This window comes from Pan paniscus, chromosome 11 (assembly GCF_029289425.2).
Source record: "Pan paniscus chromosome 11, NHGRI_mPanPan1-v2.0_pri, whole genome shotgun sequence".
Lineage (NCBI taxonomy): Eukaryota > Metazoa > Chordata > Mammalia > Primates > Hominidae > Pan > Pan paniscus.
In genome coordinates, this window is record NC_073260.2 from 26,673,052 (window position 1) to 26,695,110 (window position 22,059).

The window sequence follows — 22,059 nt, forward strand, 5'->3', positions numbered from 1 at the left end:
CCTCTCAGGGGAGAGATCTTTTTTATCTTTCTCTACAGCCCCAGCATGTAGCACAGAGCCAGGTATGTAGCATATGCTCACGAGCTATAGGGGTTTTGAAAAGCGCCTGCACTCGGCCACCCAAACACGCTGTGTGCTTTTCCCGCCTCTGTGCCCCTTCTCAAGCAGGAACCCCCAAACACCTTTTCCACTATCCCACTTCCCCCCACCAACACACACACAAAAATTCACACAAACAACAATTCCTGATCCCTGCGCTGGCTGCCAAAATGAAGAATTCTATGGGGCAAGGCAGACATAAGACAGCATATGAGTCCTCTAATGTCTAGTAAACAAACCCCATTGCTCATACATCAATCAGCGCCTGTTGGCCAGGCTGTTGTTTATGTACTTATTTTACTTTGAGAGGCTCTCATTTATCGTGGAACACCGGCCTTCCTCCCAGTGGCCTTCACTAACACTTGATTTTCAAACTGCGATGACATCCTACCCCCTATTTTATTGTCAATATGCACTTTGTCTAAATTCTGACCTCAAACCTCTCCATCTTCTATTCCAATCTCTATTTGGATCTACTGGGATTATACATCTATTTAATAAAAAAGAGCTTCCTGGAGGCAGCATTTGTTTGAGCCTTGAAGTTTGAGTAGGCTTGCAACAGTGGCCTTCAGGCATCCTCTGTCCTGAATGCCTGACTTGAAACCATGTCCACGTCATCTTTACACTTCACTCGCACATGTGCTTCCCGGTCTGCGCCCCCCTCTCAAAGACGGCACCACTGTTCAGCATCAATCTCCTGGACTTTCTAGTCAGTCACCCCCACTACACCAAAATCTGTCATCTTTATATTTTCTAATCTTTCTCTTGCCAGGCAACAAGTCCAACCAAAACCAGGTTAATTCTTCCTATCTTACCTCTTTCACTGCTGGTCTTTCCCCATCCCAAGCCCTGATCACACATCCCCCTGCTCAAAAACCCTCTTGGGGCCGGGAGCAGTGGCTCACACCTGTAATCCTAGCACTCTGGGAGGCCAAGGAGGGTGGATCACCTGAAGTCAGGAGTTTGAGACCAGCCTAGCCAACATGGTGAAACCCCATCTCTACTAAAAATACTAAAATTAGCCTGGCGTGGTGGCATGCACCTGTAAACCCAGCTACTCGGGAGGCTGAGGCAGGAGAATCGCTTGAACGCAGGAGAGGGAGGTTGCAGTGAGTCAAGATAACACCACTGCACCCCAGCCTGGATGACAGAGCGAGACTCCGTCTCAAAAACAAACAAACAAACAAACAAAACCACGCCCTCTAGGACTAGCTACTGCTGAAAGAATAAAAGCTAACCTCCACATCACAGCACTCAAAACAGTCTCATTAACCTCCTGACCTGTCTACCCACCTCGTCTCTCACTAATCTCCACCTCTAGACTCTCAAAACCCACTCCCAACGCATGACCCAATTCAGTCCTCCTCCAGCGGCCACAGGTCTTTCCTGTCTCTGCCCTTCACCTTGGGGCTTTTCCCACCCCACATCTGAAAGCCCCCTCCAACTTCACGGACCTGGTGAAAACACAACCTCTGCGACCTCAGCTGATCTGCAGACATACCCCCAGCTAGTGGGGCTGCCAATAGGAATAAACACCCCATTCTCCCTACTCCTCAGGTAAAACCCAATTTTCAAGTCATATTTTAAGGTCACGGTATTGGTAATTTAAGTTTCAAGTGGCAAACCAAATTGAAAACAGTATTAACAAAAGGGAATTTATGATCCTCTATAACCAGGAACCCGTTCTAACTTCAGGCACAGCTGGCACAGTCGGATCCTGAACTCAAATGATCTTGCCCCTCTTCCTCTCCTAGCTCTACTTCCCTCTGGCTTCATTCTTAAGCCAAGCACTCTCTGCATTGAAGGACATGACCATTCACAATCTAGTAGAAAGGCAAGACATTCTTTCCCCCATCATCCATCTCATAAATCTCAGGAAAGACTGCCTGGCTCTGTTAGGGTCACACATCCACCAGGGATGCTATTTTGGCTAATATAAGATATTGATGTTAGACCAGAATGGGAAGGATGAGGAGACAAGCCAGGGTATTTCTGTCCCAGCCCAACCCCTGCTCTCTGCCTCAGATCGTGCCCCTGGCAGCGGCTGCCTCCCCTCCAGGGCCCCCTTCCTCTGAGGTCCCAGCTCCTGCTCAATGACCCTGCCACAGGTCTAGTTCTCACAGAAGCTCCTGGGTTCTACTTAACTTCGCCTCTTCCCCTAACCCTCCAGTCCTGAGGGTAACAGCAACTTCCTGCTATTGCTACTCTCTGGGTCAACTTACCATCTATCACCTATGCAACTAACTCCTTGTATTATAGTCTCTCTGTTTGAAATAACTTCACTGGCTTTTATTCCCTGATCAGACCTCAACTAATATAGAAATTGACAAAGCATAGGCCAAAATGTAGAAAGAAATGTGGAGAGTACAATATCAAGGAATAACCACCACCACCACCTCCCATTTCTTAAAGGTTCGCTATATACATCACCCACTACTCTACGAACTCGCTGGGTCTTCCTATCAACCCAGTGACATGGGCACGTCTGTTATCCCCTTTTCACAGATGAGAAAACTGAGGCTCAGAGACGTTAAACAACTTGCTGTTACCAAGACTCTAAGTGGTGGGGCTGAGATTCAAATCCAGACAACATGATTCCAGCATGAACAACTTTTTTTTTTTTTTTTGAGATGGAGTCTTGCTCTGTCGCCAGGCTAGAGTGCAGTGGCGCAATCTCAGCTCACTGCAACCTCCACCTCCCCCGTTCAAGCGATTCTCCTGCCTCAGCCTCCCAAGTAGCTGGGACTACAGGTGTGCGCCACCATGCCCAGCTAACTTTTTGTATTTTTAGTAGAGACAGGGTTTCGCCATGTTGGCCAGGATGGTCTTGATCTCTTGACCTTGTGATCTGCCTGCCTCGGCCTCCCAAAGTGCTAGGATTACAAGCGTGAGCCACCATGCCTGGCCCGTGTGCACACCTTGAAACAGGAAGTGGAGGGGAAGCATTTCAAGCAGGAGGTTATCAACAGGATCAAGTGTTACCTACCAAGGGGTCAGGCAAAATAAGGACTATAAAGCATCTACTGGATTTAGCAATAATGAGATCACTGAGGACCCTGAAGAACAGAGTCAGAAACTAGGCAGCAGGAGGCTGAGGAGTATGTCAGAGGTCAGGAAGTGGAAGCAAGGGCCGCAAACCTTCTCTTCAGAAAAGTGTATTGTAAAGAGGAGTCACAAAATAGGGCACAAGGCCAGGCACAGTGACTCAGGCCTATAATCCAAGCATTTTGGGAAGTTGAGGCAGGAAGATCACTTGAGGCCAGGAGTTCGAGACCAGCCTGGGCAACAAAGCAAGACCTTATCTCCACCCCCACAAAAAAAAGGCACCAGATGGAGGAGAAAAGAACATCATAGCAGAGCTTCCTTTACTCTTTCTCTGTGTGTGTGCACGTGCGTGTGTGTGTGTGTGTGTGTTTAACAGAGACAAGGTCTCTCTATATTGCCCAGGCTGGTCTCAAACTCCTGGCCTCCAGCAGTGTTCCTGCCTTGGCCTCCCAAAGTGCTGAGATTACAGGCAAGAGCCACCATGCCCAGCCACTCTTTTTGTGTTTTAAAAATCAGAGCAACTTGGCCAGGCATGGTGGCTCACAACTGTAACCTCGGCATTTTGAAAGGCTGATGCGGGCAGATCGCTTGAGCTCAGGAGTTCGAGACCAGCCTGGCCAACATGGCGAAACCCCATCTCTACCAAAAACACAAAAATTAGCCAGGCATGGTGATGCGCATCTGTGGTCCCAGCTACTCAGGAGGCTGAGGCAGGAGAATCTCTTGAGCCCAGGAGGCGGAGGTTGCAGCGAGCCAACATCGTGCCACTGCACTCCAGTCTGGGTGACAAAGCCAGATACTGTCTCAAAAAAAAAGAGAACGCAACTTGAGCATGTTTAAATATTGATGGGAGTGAGCTGGTTGAGAGGGAGTCCAAAGATACAGGGGTAAGTCAGGAGGCCAAACAGAGCAGGGTCTCCAAGAGGACGGGGGGTGGCAGGTGGGTCTACACCCTCAATCAGCCTTAGACTCTCTCCTTGGAACAAGGGCCAGAAAGAAAACATGGCTATGGAGTCAGATCATTCTGAAATTTGAAGAAGGGAAGTTCCTTTCTGGTGGCTTCCATCTTCTCTAAGGTGGAAGGTGAGGCAATCAGCAGAAGGAAGGGTGGAGTAGAAGGGTGGAGGGTATGAGGAGCAGAGAAAAGTTTCAGATAAGCCACTGTGCAGACGGAGGGTCTGTGGAAAAGAAGGAGTGTCCAGGACCACTGAAGCCCCAGCTGTGGCTGAAACCTGTGAACTTACATTGGCAGCAACCCTTGAGCTTCCTGAGAACCCTGGTTGTAGATGAAAGACATGAACAAATGGAATGATCCACGCTGGGTATAAAAAGAAGAGAGCAAGGGAACTGAATATAGAGGCAGGAGCAACCACGGAGATGGGCCACGGAATCTAAAGGAGGTAGGGGAATCCAAGAGGTCACAGAACAGAACAGGTATAGTCAGTTGTTAATGACTCAGAGACCCGGAAAGCCAGGAGGGGAAAGCGAGACAAAATGATATATGCGGGGAAAAGGGAACTTTTGTACAATGCTGTTAGGAATGTAGATTGGTACAGCCATTATGGAAAACAGTATGGAGGTTTCTAAAGACATTAAAAATAGAACCACCATATGACCCAGCAATCCCTCTTCTGGGCACATACCCAAAGGAACTGAAATCAACACCTCATAAAGATATCTGCACTCCCACATTCACTGCAGCATTATTCACAATAGCCAAGATATAGAAACAATCTAAGCAGGCCTCAATGGACGAACAGATAGAGAAACTGTACTGTGTGTGTACACACAAAACTGAATATTATTCAGCCCTAAAAAAGAATGACATCTTGTCATTTGCCATAACGTGAATGAGCCTGAAGGAAATTATGCTAAGTGCAATAAGCCGGACACAGAAAGAAAAACACTGAGTGATCTCACTTACATATGGAATCTTTAAAAAAATTCAAATATATAGAGAAAGAACACAAAATAGTGGCTACCAAGGGCAGGTGGGAGAGGAAATGGGAAGATGTAGGTAAATGGATACAAAATAGCAGATATGGAGGAGTGTACAAGTCTGGAGATCTAAAGTAGAACATGAGGACTAGAGTTATTAATAATAAAATCGTACTGTACTTGACAATCATGCTAAATGAGTCAATTTAGATGCTCTTGCCACAAAAACAAAATGAGTTAACTATGAGATGATGACTGTGTTCATTTGCTCCACTATAGTAAACTTTTACTATCTATGTGTATCCCATAACATCAAGTTGTATACCTTAAATAAACACAATAAAATGTGATAATATCCAGTGGCACTATTTCAGAGCTGGAATGCTTCTAGGTTATTACAACGCAGGGTGCGGCCGTGGGAAAGAGCAGATGAACTGTTAAAAAGGTGAAGGTGCCGGGCGCAGTGGCTCACGCCTGTGATCCCAGCACTTTGGGAGGCCGAGACAGGCGGATCACCTGAGGTCAGGAGTTCGAGACCAGCCTGGCCAATATGGTGAAACCCCGTCTCTACTAAAACTACAAAAATTAGCTGGACATGGTGGTGGGCACCTGTAGTCCCAGCTACTCAGGAGGCTGAGGCAGGAAAATCGCTTGAACCCCGGAGGCAGAGGTTACAGTGAGCTGAGATCGCAGTGAGCTGAGATCGTGCCATTGCACCACAGCCTGGGCAACAGGGCAAGACTCCATCTCAAAAAAAAAAAAAAAAAAGAAAAGGATGATTAAAGATAAGGAGGTCAAGAAACTGGTAATTTTGGAGAGTTGGACAGATCAGCCATGTGAATGATTAAAGCCCCGTGGTGAGGACATGATTTCAGAAGACAGTAAGTTGGGGTCTAAAGATTTAATGAATGAGAGTGAGAAGCTGTGAAGTTGGAAAATGACAAAGAAAACAGTATTGGAAGGTCTGTAGTGGATATTTGTTTCCTGCTTGTCTAACATTTCTTGATTTTGCTCTGGAAACCACCTCCTCCCTTCCCAGGCACAGAGGGGGCTTCCAAAATATTTGTAATATTCTGTATCTTAATCTGGGGGTAGGAACATTTTATTAGTCTTTAAACTGTACAGATAACTTTTACTCTTTATATACACACATTGTTATAAACTTCATGTATATATTCCCCAATTTTAAAAAAATTCCTTTCCTCATTCCAAAGATAAGTACCTGATTCAAGTCTGCGCAATCAGAATCAGAGACTGGTTTAGGCGCCTGACCCAATTTAGACCAATGAGACACCAGCCCAGAGCTTTGGCCAGAACTATCAGGAAAGGAGTGCTCTCCTTCTGCTGGAGCTGGGAAGCTTGTTTATAGAACATATCCCTTCACTGGCGTGAGAACAAGGCTGACACAGAAGAAAGCAGAGCCAAGAGATGGAAAGTGACAGATCCCCGACATCACTGGAATACCTTGCTCCAGCCATTCCTGAAGCCAAAATACCTGGGCCTTTTCAGCAACGTGAGCCAGTAGATTTTTATTTTCCTGTATCTAGTTTGCATTCAGCTCATGTCTTTTTAACTAATAAAGAATCCTAATTAATTCAGGGGAATGCTCAAGGTAGTCTCAATTGAACAGCCTATGTGATCCTTTTCAATATATAATCAAACTATGCCCCCCTCCTGCTCAAGACCCTGAAATGTCCCCTGCCCATGTTAACTTCCCACCCCATGGCCCTAGCAGTAAAGGCCAAAGTCCTCAGGGTGACCGGCCACATTCAATATAATCTGACGCCTCCCTTCTCTGCCCCCAGCCTTTAACTCTCCAATGCTCACTCTGCCCGGCCACACTGGCCTCTAGGCTGCTCCCCGACACACCAGCCCTGTGCCTTCCGGCTTCTGCTTCGGCCAGTCCCTCCCCGGACACTCTTCTCCAGATACTCACCCACTAACTCCCTCACCTCCTTCCAGTCTGCTCAAATGTCAAGTTCTCGACATGGCCTGCCAATCCTCTTCCTCGTGGCCAGTTCTCCTTTTTCCTCCTTCCATGGCATTTATTGTGTAATACAGTACAAACTTGCTGAAATGTACCCAGTGAGGGCAGGGTTTTCAGCTAATTTATTCAAGTTCCTAGAACAGTGCCTGGCTCATAGTAGGCCCTCAAATATGTATCGAACGAACAAAAAGAATGACAGGAGCCTCAAAGGAGCAGAGCCTGGTTTGTAAAAGGGGATGGAGGAAAAGCCTTCTCTATTTTGAAGACTTCAGAGGACGTCTAAGTGACCTAAGGAGGCAGGAAGTAGATGAAGAGTTCAGAGAAGAGATTGAGGATGTGGGAGGAGGTGTTAGCCACACAATGGGGCTTAAGAATCCAGTATTAAGTTTGGGGAGGGGCACAGAAGTTAGAGGCTGAGTCAGAGGAGAAGCAGCCTGGAGCAATTTGCAGATGAAAGTTAAAAAAGGAGAGTAAGGCTAAGTGATGTATTTACATTTTAGATGGAGACAGCCATATAAGGTCCAGTGAGGCTCACGCCTGTAATCCCAGAACTTTGGGAGGCAGAGGTGGGCAGATCATCTGAGGTCAGAAGTTCGAGACCAGCCAGGCTAACATGGTAAACCCCATCTCTACTAAAGATAAAAAAAATTAGCCAGGTGTGGTGGCAGTCACCTGTAATCTCAGCTACTCAGGAGGCTGAGGCAGGAGAATCACATGAACCCAGGAGGCAAAGGTTGCAGTGAGACTGCGCCACTGCACTCTAGCCTAGGCAACAGAGTGAGACTCCATCTCAAAAAAAAAAAAAAAAAAAAAAAAAAAAGGCCCAGTGAGTTTAGCAGGCATCAAAAGAATTAGTCCTGGCAACCTCTGGTAGATAGAAAGGATTCCTCCTTTGGGAGCCTATGAAGGGAGGCATCACACCATGATTTGAACAATTTGAGAAACTGGTGGAGAATCCATCATATTTAGTCTTTCTCTTCTACCCAAGCACTACAGAGTTCATTCACAAGTGTCAGCTGGACCAAGAAACCAGGCTACCCTGTTCATCGCACCATCTTGGGCCCTCAGAAAGCAATTCCCCTTTGCGTAATAACCCTGTACTATGATCAGCCTGTCAAACCTTCATTCCCCTGGCCCAGAACTGATGCAGAATCCCTGTCATCCAGGATCACAACCCCAGTATCTAACAAGACAAAACTGGCTTCTTTTCAAAGAGAGACCATAGCACTGAACTGTCCTAACACTCCTCTGATGACCCTCATGCTGCTGAGGTAGGAGAAAGCCAGCCACAGGGAAGGCTTCCTTCTTCTGGCTCTGACTCACCTCTGTGGCTTGCTAGCTTCTCCCTACAGAAATTTCTTCAGAGTTATGAGACCATACGTGTATGCCAAGATTCAAGGAAAATGTTACTCCTAGTCAGAGAAAGAAATTACAATGCTTAGCCTCTAAGGAAAAGTGGCTTACTATAAATCAGGCCCTTGAGAATGGTGTCATTTAGATGCTCCCCACAGCTGTTAGGAGATTTATTAAATATTCAATAATTAGGCCAGGCACAGTGGCTCATGTTTGTAATCCCAGCACTTTGGGAGGCCGAGGAGGGCAGATCACTTGAAGCCAGGAGTTCGAGACTAGCCTGGCCAACATGGCGAAACCTCGTCTCTACTAAAAATACACAAATTACCTGGTCAACGTAGCACACGCCTGTAATCACAGCTATACGGGAGCTGAGACACGAGAATCACTTTGACCAGGGAGGTGGAGGTTGCAGTGAGTCAGGATCAGGCCACTGCGCTCCAGCCTGGGTGACAGAGTAAGTCTCTGCTCAAAAAATACATATATATTCAATAATTAATAATGCCTTCAAGACTCTCCCTCCTACACAGAACAGACCCTTTAAAGGAAGCCATCAGTAATTAGACTTGAGACTGACTTCTTCACCACTAACCAGATCTTGGTGGTACGGGGAATTTGTCTTCCAAGTGCTTATTAGTAAAATGCGCATACTTCTGAGTCAGGTATCATCCATGAGTGAATCGTTAAGTAAATATTTTAAATGGCTATCTGTAGTAGCCAGTCTCCAAGATGGCCCAATGATCCCCACCTCTTGGTATGCACACCCTGGTATTCACACCCTCTCCCCACATTGTACCAGTGTCAATCTGTGTGACCAACAGAATACAGCAGAGGCATGTCATTTCCAAGATAAGTTATACAAGACTAGCTAGAGTCTTGAGCTCTCTTGGATCACTTGCTCTGGGGGGAAAAACCAGTTGCCACATCAAACAGCCCTATGGAGAGTAACTAAGACCTGCCAACAGCCATGTGAGTGAGCTTAGAAGTGGATCCTCCCCTAATCCAGCCTTCAGATGACTGCAGCCCAAGCCAACAACTTGACTGCAACCTCAAGAAAGGCCTAATTCAGAACCACTCAGATTGTCCCACAGACACTATTTCCAGGTGATAAGTTTTGGGGTAATTTGCTACACAGCAATAGATAATTCAGTGTCCCACACAGAACTGAGAAGGAAATGAGGTTTAACCCCCAGTTCCTACACTATTTTAAGACCAATTTTTGTCGATAAGAAAGCAAATTTATTCAGTTATTCAACATTTTTTGGAGACAGGGTCTCACTCTCTTGCGCAGGCTGGAGTACAGCGGTGCAATCATAGCTCACTGCAGCCTTGAACTCCCAGGCTCAAGCAATCCTCCCGCCTCAGCCTCCTGAGTAGCCTGGATTACAGGTGCATGCCACCATGCCGTGTGCGTATGTGGAAATGGGGTCTCGATATGTTGCCCAGGCTGGTCTCAAACTTTTGGTTCAGAGCAATCATCCCACTTCAGCCTCCCAAAGTGCTGGTATTACAGGTGTGAGCCACTGCACCTGGCCTCCGTTAGCTTTTTTAATTTTCCTGTTCCTAATGCTTTGGAACTTCACTCCCTGCTTTCACAAACCCTCTGCAGAAGGTACATCAAGTCGCACTCTCTAGTGATTTTAAGTGCTCAGTGACCTTCTGACTGCAAGGTGGGCAGGTTATATTTTCTCATACTCCTTTTTCACTGTACCACATGGTGTCCCCTCTAACGAGAGAAGAAAGTTAGGTCCCCTACTCCCATTAATATTGGGACAAGGGGGAATTCATTTAGTATTTTACTAGGGAGAGAAAATCTTGATCACAAGACCTGAGAACAATTCTAATTTCTGCAGTTAGTGACTAAGTGACGGCAGGAGCGCGGATACAATCACTGCTCAAGTCTCCTTCACAGCTGAAATGGCCATGGTACTAGAGAGGAGGTCGTCCCTTACCCCTGCCTGGACTCTGCTGTCTCTCCAAGCAGCAGGAGGGTTGTGCTGCTCTAAGAAAATCTGGAGCCTCCCTCCGTACAAAGAAGGTCAAAGGGCGAGCTTTCTTTCCATCAACCACAAAACCAACCTCTGCCAAACCTAAACAGAGTGGTAGGCCGTCGGAGGTGAATGGAGCCCCAGACAGAAAACCACAACGAGGCTCTCCTCCCGCCGCCGGCTGGGGTCTGAGTCAGGTGACTCCTCAGGACAAACAGCAAACCTAAACAAAGATCACTCCCCACATGACTGACTGGGGGGAAGAAGACTCTCGCTGTAAGCCCAGGGCTGCCCGGTCCCAGCACGGAAAGCCAGGAACTCCTGCTTTCTGTGCAGTCTCGGGAAACTGGAGGAGCTACAAGTTATGCAGCAGCTCAGCCTGCAGGGATGCACCTGGAGGAACTCGGAACCCCATCCGAGGACACAGGCGCCCTGCCCTGCACACACGCCTCCCGCTCCAACACGCAGGCTGGACCCCTCCCCACCAGCTGTCACCGGTGCTTGCGACCAGTCACAGGCAGCGAAGCCCGTCCCTCTGCGGCTGCGACCCCGCGGAGGCGGCAGAGGAGACGCTTCGCCGAGGGCTCCGGGGCCAGGACACGCCCGTCCCCCGGGAAGGGGCGGCAGGGTGGGCGCGGCCCCAGGCCCACGAAGGCTCCGGATCCATCATCCCCCCCACGGGGAGCGAAATAAGCCTCCCACTCCCCGGCCCCAGGCGCCCCACCTTGTCACCGAAGCTGCGGGCCATCAGCAGGTCCGGGCTGGGCGTGCTGTCACCACCCACGGCCTCCTCGCTGCTGGAGCCGGCCAGCGGGTGCGGCATGTCGCGCAGGGAGTGGGGCCCCGTGGACGGCAGGGCCTTGGGGGGCCCGCCCGCCATGGCGCGCACCGCTCGGGACGCGCCGCCGCCGCTTCCTCCTGCTGCCCGCCGCGGCGAGCTCCCCGAGCACCCCGGGCCGAGCCCCGCTCGGCCGCCGCTTAACCCGAGGCCTTGCACCGGCCGTGCTGGGGGCCGCCGCCACCCGCCGGCTGGTCTCTGCCGGCGCTCAGACGCTCCGCTCCGCACCGCGCGCCCCCGCTCCGCGCCCGAGCCCGCCGCGGGTCCGCTGGCAGCACGGCCGCAGCGCCCAGCCCACACAGCCACGCCGCCCACCCGCTCCGGCCCCGCCCCCAAGGCGCCGCGGCCGCCCGGGAGGGGGCGGGGAGGGCGGGGAAGGGGCACGTGGGGAAGGAAGGACGGAGGGAGGGAGGGAGGGAGGGAGGAGGCGCGGCCCCGCCCCCGCCCGGCAGGAAGTGCGCCCTGGGCCTCTGCGGCTGTCCTCCCAGTGTCCAACGTTGCCTCGTGGAGGCCGCCGTGCGGAGCAAATGTCTAACGGAAATCAGAGGTGGAAAAGAGGTTGGAGGAGCCTGTTCCGTTCCACCCGCGTTTACTGATGCGCCCACCAGCAGCCACGCTTGGGGCTGGGGGCTTTGAGGACACGCACGTGAGTCAGGGTCTTCTGGCCTCTAAGGCACGCGCAGGAAGAACCCTAGATAGACGGAATTACGACCCATATCGGAAGAATAGCGTAAAGGGCGACGAGGCTCAAAGGAGCTAGAGGACATCGGGTGGGGAACCTGGAAGGGACTTCAAAGAGGCGGTGTGGGGAGTCTTCAGGCTCACTCTGAGGTCCCCATTGTGGCTTGCTTCTGCAGCTGAGCTGGATTTGTGTAAAGTCAAACCTCAGAACAGCGAGCATGAGTAGAGAGTCTCAAATGATATGCGAATCTTCAACTCACACTTTGGCCGAAGAGACTTTTGAAAGAACCATGAGGTTCAAGTTATTTTTTATGCATTTGTGCTTCCTTTCCAGGCCTTGGGCTGAGCTGATTCTCAGCTTTATTTGCTGGCGTGGTGCAAATAGTCAAGGTGTTACTTCCAGCCCTTTGGGGTGTAGGTTCACCTCCTTTTTCCACCTTACCTGTCCCTAGATCTTCTGTTTCCAAGGCCAAGTCTTTAAAGGGTTTTCAGTCCCTCTAGCAAAGTAATGGGTAGGGAGGCTCATCGTGAGGGACCACATTTTCCCTACCCATTCCAAACTCAAAGGTTTGCCTAGCCTTACCTGCTAAAAGGTGATGACAGATCTTGACTCTGGGATTCACTAAGGCCTCTACCACAGTTTTCTCTAGAAACAAATAGAAGAGAATGCAGAGGGTTGAAATCTACCCAAAATATCAGTCAGAGACTCTGAGCTTCAAAGACCTTCCCCTATTTCCCCCAATGTAATTTATATAGGGTTGGACCCTTAGTCCTCAAGCTATCATCTTTATCTCCTCCACATAAGCCTGCCTTGGCTGGGAAAAATAGCATTCAAAGGGCACTGGGAACAATTTTAAATGCTGCATCTAAGGAATGCCAAGTTCTGGTCCTCTTGGAGTTGGATTAAAATTGTTAACACTTTCACATTCAAGGGCTGCTTACAACTACTACAGACCCTATTATCTGTTCTTCTGAATTAGCATGAAAACGAATAGCACAATATAACTAGAAATGAGTATTTCTAGAAATGAGTATATACATCTATAGATGTATAACATCGGTTTTTCTTATTGAATGGTGCTACTTATTTTAACAACCAGGCTGCCTTAAATATAATGGACATCCGTATGGATTAAGACTCTATACAAGCTTTCTCTTTAGGACACCAGGGGAAAGTGAAAAAAGAACCACATTTGAATTCTGCTTTGTCACTACAAGTGGGTGACCATGAGCAAGTTACTAACCTCAGTGAACCTGTTCCTAACCTAAAGAGGAGGAGAATGGAGAGCAGGTAATAATACCTTATGAGATGGTTGTGAGAGTTATATAGCATTCTTTATGTCATAGTCCTAGCAAAGTGCTGGCATGGAATAGGTGCTCCCTAAATATTAATTACCTACCTTCCTTTCCCTTTCTGTCAGATTTTCTCTACTATTCTTATGAAATAATAAAGAGTTTTCGTAATTAAATATGCTTTACTATTCTGAGTAGGGTCTGGTTGAATATACATATATATACACACACATACACACCAGGTAGGGTGCCTCACACCTGTAATCCCAGCACTTTGGGAGGCCAAGGTGGGAGGATCACTTGAGCCCATAAGTTCAAGACCAGCTTGGGCAACATAGTGAGAGCCCCATCTCTATAAAAAATGTAAAAATTAGTCTGGCATGGTGGCACATACCTGTAGTCCCAGCTACCCAAGAGGCTGAGGTGGAAGGATTGCTTGAGCCTGGGAGGTTGAGGGTGCAATGAGCTAAGATTGCACCACTGTACTTCAGCCTGGGCAACAGAAGGAGACCTTGTCTCAAAATTAAAAAAAAAAAATATATATATATATATATACACACATATATATCTGTGTATGTGTACATATATATGTGTGTGTATATGTGTGTGTGTGTGTGTGTGTGTGTATTGACCTCCAAAGTCCTCCATTTGCTCAGTTTAGATTGGAGTACCACTTTTCTATGCTCCCACCAAAAAAAGGACCCAGACCCAGAGTTCCTAAAAGGCCATATGAAATAGTTGATTACAGTTTATTTATTTATTTTCCAGTTTCCTGGTTGGTCGATAGCAGCTGGCCACAATTATCCAGTGGGTAGTCATCAAAACTAAAGAAAGTGAATTTGTATGGGAAGTATTTTGGTAGAAAGTTTCCACGATGAAATTTAGCCCAGCCCTGCCCATTCATATTCACCATTTCCTGTGGTATTTCAGTGTTCCTTGTGGTGGGAAATTGTCACTGAAATAACATAAGTGTCCCAGAGCATGTGACTTTGCTTCTACTAAAAGGTTTTGTTTTTTTTTTTTTTCTTGGAGACAGGGCCTTTATCTGTCGCCCAGGCTAGAGTGCAGTGGCGCAATCTCAGCTCACTGCAACCTCCGCCTCCCAGGTTCAAGCGATTCTCCTGCCTCAGCCTCCACAGTAGCTGGGATTACAGGTGTGTGCCACCATGCCCGGCTAATTTTTGTGTTTTTAGTAGAGACAGGGTTTCACCATGTTGGCCAGGCTGGTCTCAAACTCATGACCTCAAGTGATCTGCCCGCCTCAGCCTCCCAAAGTGCTGGGATTACAGGCTACTAAAAGTTTTAAAAGCAGCATGGTGGTAAGGAGGAAATGTGTAACGTTTCTCCATCAGAGCAGAAGGCTGTGGTGTTCGTTGGAACTTATGGAGGGAAGCTTGGATTTCTAGGGTTGAGCTCTGAGGAAGATAGTAGATGTATGTGTGTGCATGAGGGGCGAGGGAGGTCCCCAATGCCACCAGAACCCAAGAACACAGCATGGAGCCCTCCCAATTCATAAGGAATCTTAGACACTTAGGCTGGCACCTTTCAGGAGACAGGGCTTTGGGCCCCAGAATTTAGTACGCTTACCAAACAAATCCTATCGACCTCACTAGCAAGCGTATTGGGGCTGCCTGTGAGCACCCAGACCTCAGAAACAAAGCAGTCTCAATGCATCATTCGCTCATTCTGTCCCCTGGTACAGCATGTGCTTAGGCCTTCTTCATGTTTGTGTTAGCCGCTTATCCTCTGGTGGTTTTTAGTACAATCATAGCTTTATTCTATATGGCATCCCAAGCCCTGCCTCAGAATAACACCACCACTTCTGAAGTGGACGGCTGGTGAAGACAAAGGACGTTTTCAGAGAGCATTCAGGATGACATGTCGCAAGCCACAGAGGGCTGTATCAAACAAGGGGGGCAAGTGAGAAGGCACAATCCCCAACAGAGACAAAATTGTGTGGACAATTTAATTCAGCCAATGATGTCCCAGGAAAGAAACAAGGTCCACTTGAGTCCAGGATCTGAACAGTTTTGCTAACAAGAAATTGGAACTTGCTACTGAACCAGCAGAAGGGCTTGTGGGCGAATGATAGCATCATTTTATCTCTCCATATAGAAGAGCTCCTGGCTTGCAAAGCATGGAGACCCTGATGCAGTGAGTTATACAGTACAGTCATGGAGTTAGTGTTCCAAATCTCAAACTTTTGGTGCCTAACAATCAATTGTGAGCTTGTAAAAATGCAAACTTCCGGGCCCCACATCAAGAGATTCTGCTTCCGGAGTGAGGCCTGGAATAATTTTTAATTTAAATTAATTTTTAATTTAAAAAATGTTAATCTCCTAGGTGATGCTTACGCTGATGCTGGTCTATAGACTATATTTTAAGAAACACTGTTCTCTTAGCTCCTTCCATTTCTCTCGCTCGCTCTCTCTCTTTTAACCTAGCATCAATCCATCAAGATCCTTCCATTTTTCTTTTCGTTTTTTTTTTTTTTTTTTTTTTGAGACAGAGTCTCACTGTGTCACCCAGGTCGGAGTGCAGTGGTGCAATCTCGGCTCACTGCAACCTCCACCTCCTAGGTTCAAGCAATTCACCTGCCTCAGCTTCCGGAGTAGCTGGGATTACAGGCGCACACCACCATGCCCAGCTAATTTTTGTATTTTTAGTAGAGATGGTGTTTCGCCATGTTGGCCAGGCTGGTCTAAACTCCTGACCTCAGGTGATCCGCCTACTTTGGCCTCCCAAAGTGTCGGGATTACAGGTGTGAACCACCGTGCCAGCCTTTCTCTCTCTCTTTTAACCTAGCATGAATCCATCCAAATCCTTCCATTTTTCTTTTCTTTTCTTTTTTTTTTTTTTTGAGACAGAGTCTCGCCCTGTCGCCCAGGCTGGAGTGCAGTGGTGCAATCTCAGCTCACTGTCGCCACTGCCTCCTGGGTTCAAGCGATTCTCCTGCCTCAGCCTCCATGTAGCTGGGATTATAGGCGCGCACCACCACGCCCGGCTAATTTTTGTATATTTAGTAAAGACAGGGTTTCACCATGTTGGCCAGGCTTGTCTTGAACTCCTGACCTCAAGTGATCTGCCCACTTTGGCCTCCCAAAGTGCTGGGATTACAGGCGTGAGCCACCACTCCCAGCCAAGATCCTTCCATTTTTCTAAACTATAAATTGACATTCCAAACCTTTAAGTGCTTACTTTAAATAAATATCCTGTTTGAAAACTTGCTTAGAAAGCAATTTTCTATTAGAAAATTATATTACAAGGTCCTTTTGCTCCTAAACTTTTATGATTATTTTAGTGAGCATCTACCAGGCGCTTAAAATATAAGGGAAGATTGAGGTGATGGATATCCCATTTACCCTGATGTGTTATTATGCATTGTATACCTGTATCAAAGTATTTCATGTACCCATAAATATATATGCCTACTATGTGCCCACAAAAAATATTAAATTAAAAAAAAATTTTAAGGAAAGAGCTCAGATGAACTAACCTATTTGTTGATAATTTTTTTTATTGTTGTTATTGTTGTTGTTTTTAAACGGAGTCTCGCTCTGTCACCCAGGCTGGAGTGCAGTGGCGCGATCTCAGCTCACTGCAAGCTCCACCTCTTGGGTTCATGCCATTCTCCTGCCTCAGCCTCCTGAGTAGCTGAGACTACAGGCACCCACCACCGCACCCGGCTAATTTTGTTTTTGTATTTTTAGTAGAGACGGGGTTTCACCGTGTTAGCCAGGATGGTCTCGATCTCCTGACCTCGTGATCCACCTGCCTCGACCTCCCAAAGTGCTGGGATTACAGGCGTGAGCCACCGCGCCCGGCCAATAGTTTCATTTCATAAGTCTGGTCATGAAGTAGATCACAGAGGAGTGGATACTTTCCAGAGCCCTCAAAACCTTGGCCTACCCTGAAGGCTCCTAGTAGCTGGGCCACATCTGGCTATAGAAACACCTTTCACTGCCATCACTGAAGGATACGTGCTACCTGGCTTTCTTTACAAGCAGGCACAGGTGTATGGAGTGTGGGCATGGATGTGTATTCCTTTGTGAGGGCTACCCATTAGAGAGGTTGGGCTGGAGAAGATATGGAACTGACAAGTACTGGAACCACGGGCACTGAGTCTTATTAGCAGTGATTCTTTGGATAGAATGGAAAACCTACTTACTGGCTGTGTGCCTCCATGAGAGTGTTTGATTCCATCACGAGGAGTGATCCTTAAAAGGCATCTGAAGGCTGGGTGCGGTGGCTCATGTCTGTAATCCCAACACTTTGAGAGGCCAAGGCGGGTGGATCACCTGAGGTCAGGAGTTTGAGACTGGCCTGACCAACATGGTGAAACCCCATCACCACTGAAAATACAAAAATTAGCCAGGTGAGGTGGCACATGCCTGTAATCCCAGCTACACGGGAGGCTGAGGCATGAGAATCGCTTGAACCCGGGAGGTGGAGGTTGCAGTGAGCCCAGATTGCGCCATTTCACTCCAGACTGGGAAACAAGGGTGAAACTCCATCTTAAAAAAAAAAAAAAGGCATCTGGAACATGGACATTCACACATGATATGGCCCAGCAGTTCTACTTTCAGAACACAGTAGAAATGCATGCATACATTTACCAAAAGATTGATCCAAGAATCTCCTCAGCAGTGCTATTTGTAAGAGCGAAAACTGGAAACCAGTCACATGGCTGTCAACAGTGTAATGCGTGAATAAATGTGATACATTCACACAATGGAATATTGCACAACAGAATGAAGGAACAACATGGTGAATGCATCTCACAAACATAATAGTGAGTGAAACAAGCTAGATATAAAAGAATATCTGCTGTATGACTCCATTTATATAAAGCTAAAAAACAGGCAAAACTAACGTACAGTGTGAGGAAACAGAATAGTAGTGAGTTCTGGGGTATTTGTTTTTTGATCTGTGGGCTTGTTTGTTTGTTTTGTTTTTTTTTGGTTTTATTTTGTAAAAATTCATCAAGCAGGCCGGGTGCAGTGGCTCATGCCTGTAATCCCAATACTTTTGGAGGCCAAGGTGGGCAGATTGCATGAGCCTAGGAATTCAAGACCAGCCTGGGTAACATAATGAAACCTTGTTTCTACAAAAACTTAGCTGGGCATAGTGGTGTGTGCCTGTAGTCTCAGCTACCCAGGAGGCTGAGGTGGGAGGATCATTTGAGCCCAGGAGGCAGAGGTTGCAGTGAGCAGAGATCATGCTACTGCACTCCACCATGGGTGACAGAGTGAGACCCTGTCTCAAAAAAAAAAAAAAAAAATTCTTCAAGCAGTATATTTATGGTTTGTGAGCCTTTATGTTCTACTTCAATAGGAAGTTTACATTAAAAAGGGCATCTAGTCTTCGACCCTTGCTTCAAAAGTGAGGAAGCTGAGGCCCAGAGGTAGTAATTTGCATGAGGTCAACCAAGAGTGCTCCTGGCAATGATCCTTTCCACTTTGATGCATATTGATGTACACATGGATTTGGGGAATGCTAGTTTAATGACAAAGAAAGGAGGAAATAAGCAAAAAGAAAGAGAAGTGTCAGCCACTATCAGTTGCCTACCAGAGAGTCATTTGCTCCTTCTTCATTGTTCATTGCTTGTCTCTTTTCCCTTCCTTTCAAATGCAATCATGTGTGGACCAATGCGTGGAGCTGCTGCAGCCATCTTGTGGCCATGAGTGGAGACATTCCGGTTACCCTGAGGATAGCTGAGTGGATAAATGGAAAGAGCCTGTGTCTTTGGTGGCATCACCGAGCCACTGCATCTAAATCCAGACTTCTTTTGTAGAATATAAACATCCTTATGGTGTCAGGCAGCTTAATTTGAATCCCTGTGACTTGCAGATGAACTCATCCTTATGGATTCAGAAGACAAAGAATACAAGCAAGCAGGAGAAAGTCTAAGAAGAGAGTTCACCTGGTGGGTGGCAACGTTCACAGCAAGAGTACCATCCTTCTGTAACATGCATTCTCAAAAAAGCCAATATCACCTTCAAAAGGACGTAAATTGCTTCTTGGGGTAGGGAGGCCAAAAAAAATCTTAAATATTATAGTGGTCTGTGGCCCCCACAAAGTTCAGCCCTATTCCTTAGTATTTAATTTTTCTTTTAGGGAGCATTTAAACCTAATTAACTCTTCCCCTTTAGGGGCAGTGATAACAAAAAACAAATTGAGAAACACTGCTTTATAGAGATGGAGGGCAAGCTCTAAAACAGAAAAAGAATAGATTTCCTGGCTTCCTAAGGTAGACCTCTTAATCCTTCCGAAAACCTTGGAATTCCACTGACTTCCAGATCCTTGCCCCAGGTTCTGCCACTGTGGTAGCTCCAGCCATGCCAGCTCTGTGCAACCCTTCCTGTGCTTTGTAACCCAGGCCTGCAGACAAGTCCTCACTACACAGAGGTAGTGAGAGAGTGTATGCAGGAGGCCTTGTGTTTATGCATAACCTGCTAGCAATGTAGCAAGACAGTGCTGGGGGCACAGCAATAAAATTACACTTCGTGCCCAGATTATAGATCCAGGTGAGGTCACTTGCTAGAGAAAGGGCTTCCCCATTCCCCCCAGCTATATAAGGTAATGAATTATGCTAGGGTTTCAGGATTTCCTGATTGGCAGGGTAGGAGGCTTGGTTTTCCCCCTCTGCTCCCACTCAGGGCTTCCTGTGATATGGCAGGCAGAAAACCACCACCATGACCACTCATGAAAATGGGAGACGGGCCGGGCACAGTGGCTCACACCTGTAATCCCAGCACTTTGGGATGCTGAGGCAGGTGGATCACATGAGGCCAGGAGTTCCAGACCAGCTTAGCCAACATGGTGAAACCCCGTCTCTACTAAAAAAAAAAAAAAATACAAAAATTACTCAGGCATGGTGGTGCACATCTGTAATCCCAGATACTCGAGAGGCTGAGGCACAAGAATCGCTTGAATCCGGGAGGTAGAGGTTGCAGTGGGCCAAGATCGTGCCGCTGCACTCCAGCCTGGGTGACAGAGCGAGACGCTGTCTCAAAAGAAAAAAAAAATGCTACACAGTGTCCACTCCTTCTCCTTCCAGCTGAGACCCAGCTGGGCTTGGGCTAGTTGAAAAAGTAAAGAAGGATGGAAGGAATATCTCCCACCTGCAGCTCTAGGTGGTACAGAAATTAAGGGATTGATTGTGCAGAGCTGAGTAAAGAGAGGACCCGAGACCAGAGAACCAGAGTCAGGGGTCTGAATTAGTCACTAAAACAAGGTGAATGGTGGTGGTGGCAAAAGCAAATGACAAAGGTCAAGAACAGAGCCAGGGTTCAAGACCCAGAAGCAACAGGTCCAGAGAATAAGCCTTCTGGTAATCCTCAGCAGCATCTGGGTGGGCACTGTTGTCATTATGAACCATGGTGCTTGCTGGGGTGGGATGCATGGTGTGGCCAGGACAGCCAGAATGGAAGGCTTCCTTTGGAAGGCTTCTCTGAGCTAGCAGGAAGATTTGGACAGGGGAAATGATTTCTCACAACTCCTTCCTGACCACCCACATAATTGGTTCAAATTAAGCACTAGGCTGTAGAGGTACCAATTCTTTGTTTCCGGAGGCAGGATGCTTTCTTGGCATAGATATACGCCCTGAGGAAGGATGTGGCTAGCAATAATTGTCCTCTCCTCTTTTAATTTAAACTTTTAATTTTAGAATAGTTTGGATTTCCAGAAAAGTTGCAAAGATAGTACAGAGTTTTTGCGTACTCCTCACACCGTGTCTCCGTTGTTAACATCCTATATCATTCTTGTACATTTGTCACAACTAAGGAGTCAACATTGGCACATTGCTGTTAACTAAACTGTATACTTTATTCTTATTTAACTAGATTTTCCCCAAAGTTATTTTTTTTATCCCGAAATCCCACCCAGGATACCACATTACATTTTGCAGTCATGTCTCATTAGCCTCCTCTGGTCTGTGACAGTTTCTCGGACTTTACTTGCTTATGACAGTCTTGAAAAGTATTCATCAGGTACTTTGTAGATTGCCCCTCAGTTTGGTTTTGTCTGTTGTTGTCCTCATGGATAAAGTGGAGTTCAGGGGTTTTTGGGAGGAAGACTATCGAGGTAAGGTGCCTTTTTTTTTTTTTTTGAGATGGAGTTTTGCTCTTGTTGCCCAGGCTGGAGTGCAATGGCACAATCTCGGCTCACTGCAACCTCCATCTCCCGGGTTCAAGCAATTCTCCTGCCTTAGCCTCCAGAGTAACTGGGATTACAGGCATGCACCACCATGCCTGGCTAATTATTTGTATTTTTAGTAGAGATGGAGTTTCACTATGTTGGCCAGGCTGGTCTTGAACTCCTGACCTCAGGTGCTCCACCTGCCTCGGCCTCCCAAAGTGCTGGGATTCCAGGTGTGAGCCACCACACCCGGCCAGTAAAGTGCCATTCTAATCACATCATATATGTTAATCTGTGTTGCATTGCTATAAAGGAATACCTAAGACTGGATAATTTATAAAGAAAAGAGGTTTATTTGGCTCACAGTTTGCAGGCTGTACAAGAAGCACAGTGCCAACATCTGCTTCTAGTGAGGCCTCAGGAAGCTTATAAAGTCATGACAGAAGGCAAAGGAGAAGCCAGCCTATTACGTGGCAAGAGAGGAAGCAAGAGAGAGGAGGAGGTCCCAGGCTCATTTAAACAACCAGCTCTCTTGCCAGGTGTGGTGGCTCACGCCTGTAATCCCAACACTTTCGGAGGCCAAGGCAGGCAGATCACCTGAGGCCAGGAGTTGGAGACCAGCTTGGCCAACATGGTGAAACCTCATCTCTACTAAAAATACAAAAATTAGCTGGGCGTGGTGGTGCATGCCTGTAATC

General features: G+C 47.3%; 1 protein-coding gene and 1 long non-coding RNA gene across 2 annotated transcripts in view; one reads left to right on the forward strand and one right to left on the reverse strand.

Moving 5' to 3' along the window:
* The window catches only part of SNX30 (sorting nexin family member 30), a 119,125-nt gene extending 107,592 nt beyond the window's left edge, over positions 1-11,533 (reverse strand). The window contains exon 1 of the mRNA XM_034928863.3: positions 11,135-11,533. Coding sequence (XP_034784754.1) covers positions 11,135-11,290 — 156 coding nt within the window. The 5' untranslated portion in view covers positions 11,291-11,533. The remainder of the gene's footprint in view (positions 1-11,134) is intronic.
* A 135-nt stretch (positions 11,534-11,668) lies between these two features.
* On the forward strand, positions 11,669-21,141 carry LOC134728568 (uncharacterized). Its single transcript, XR_010109100.1, has 2 exons — positions 11,669-15,376; positions 18,881-21,141. It is a non-coding gene; the product is annotated as an uncharacterized LOC134728568 (long non-coding RNA).
* Positions 21,142-22,059: the final 918 nt, after the last annotated feature.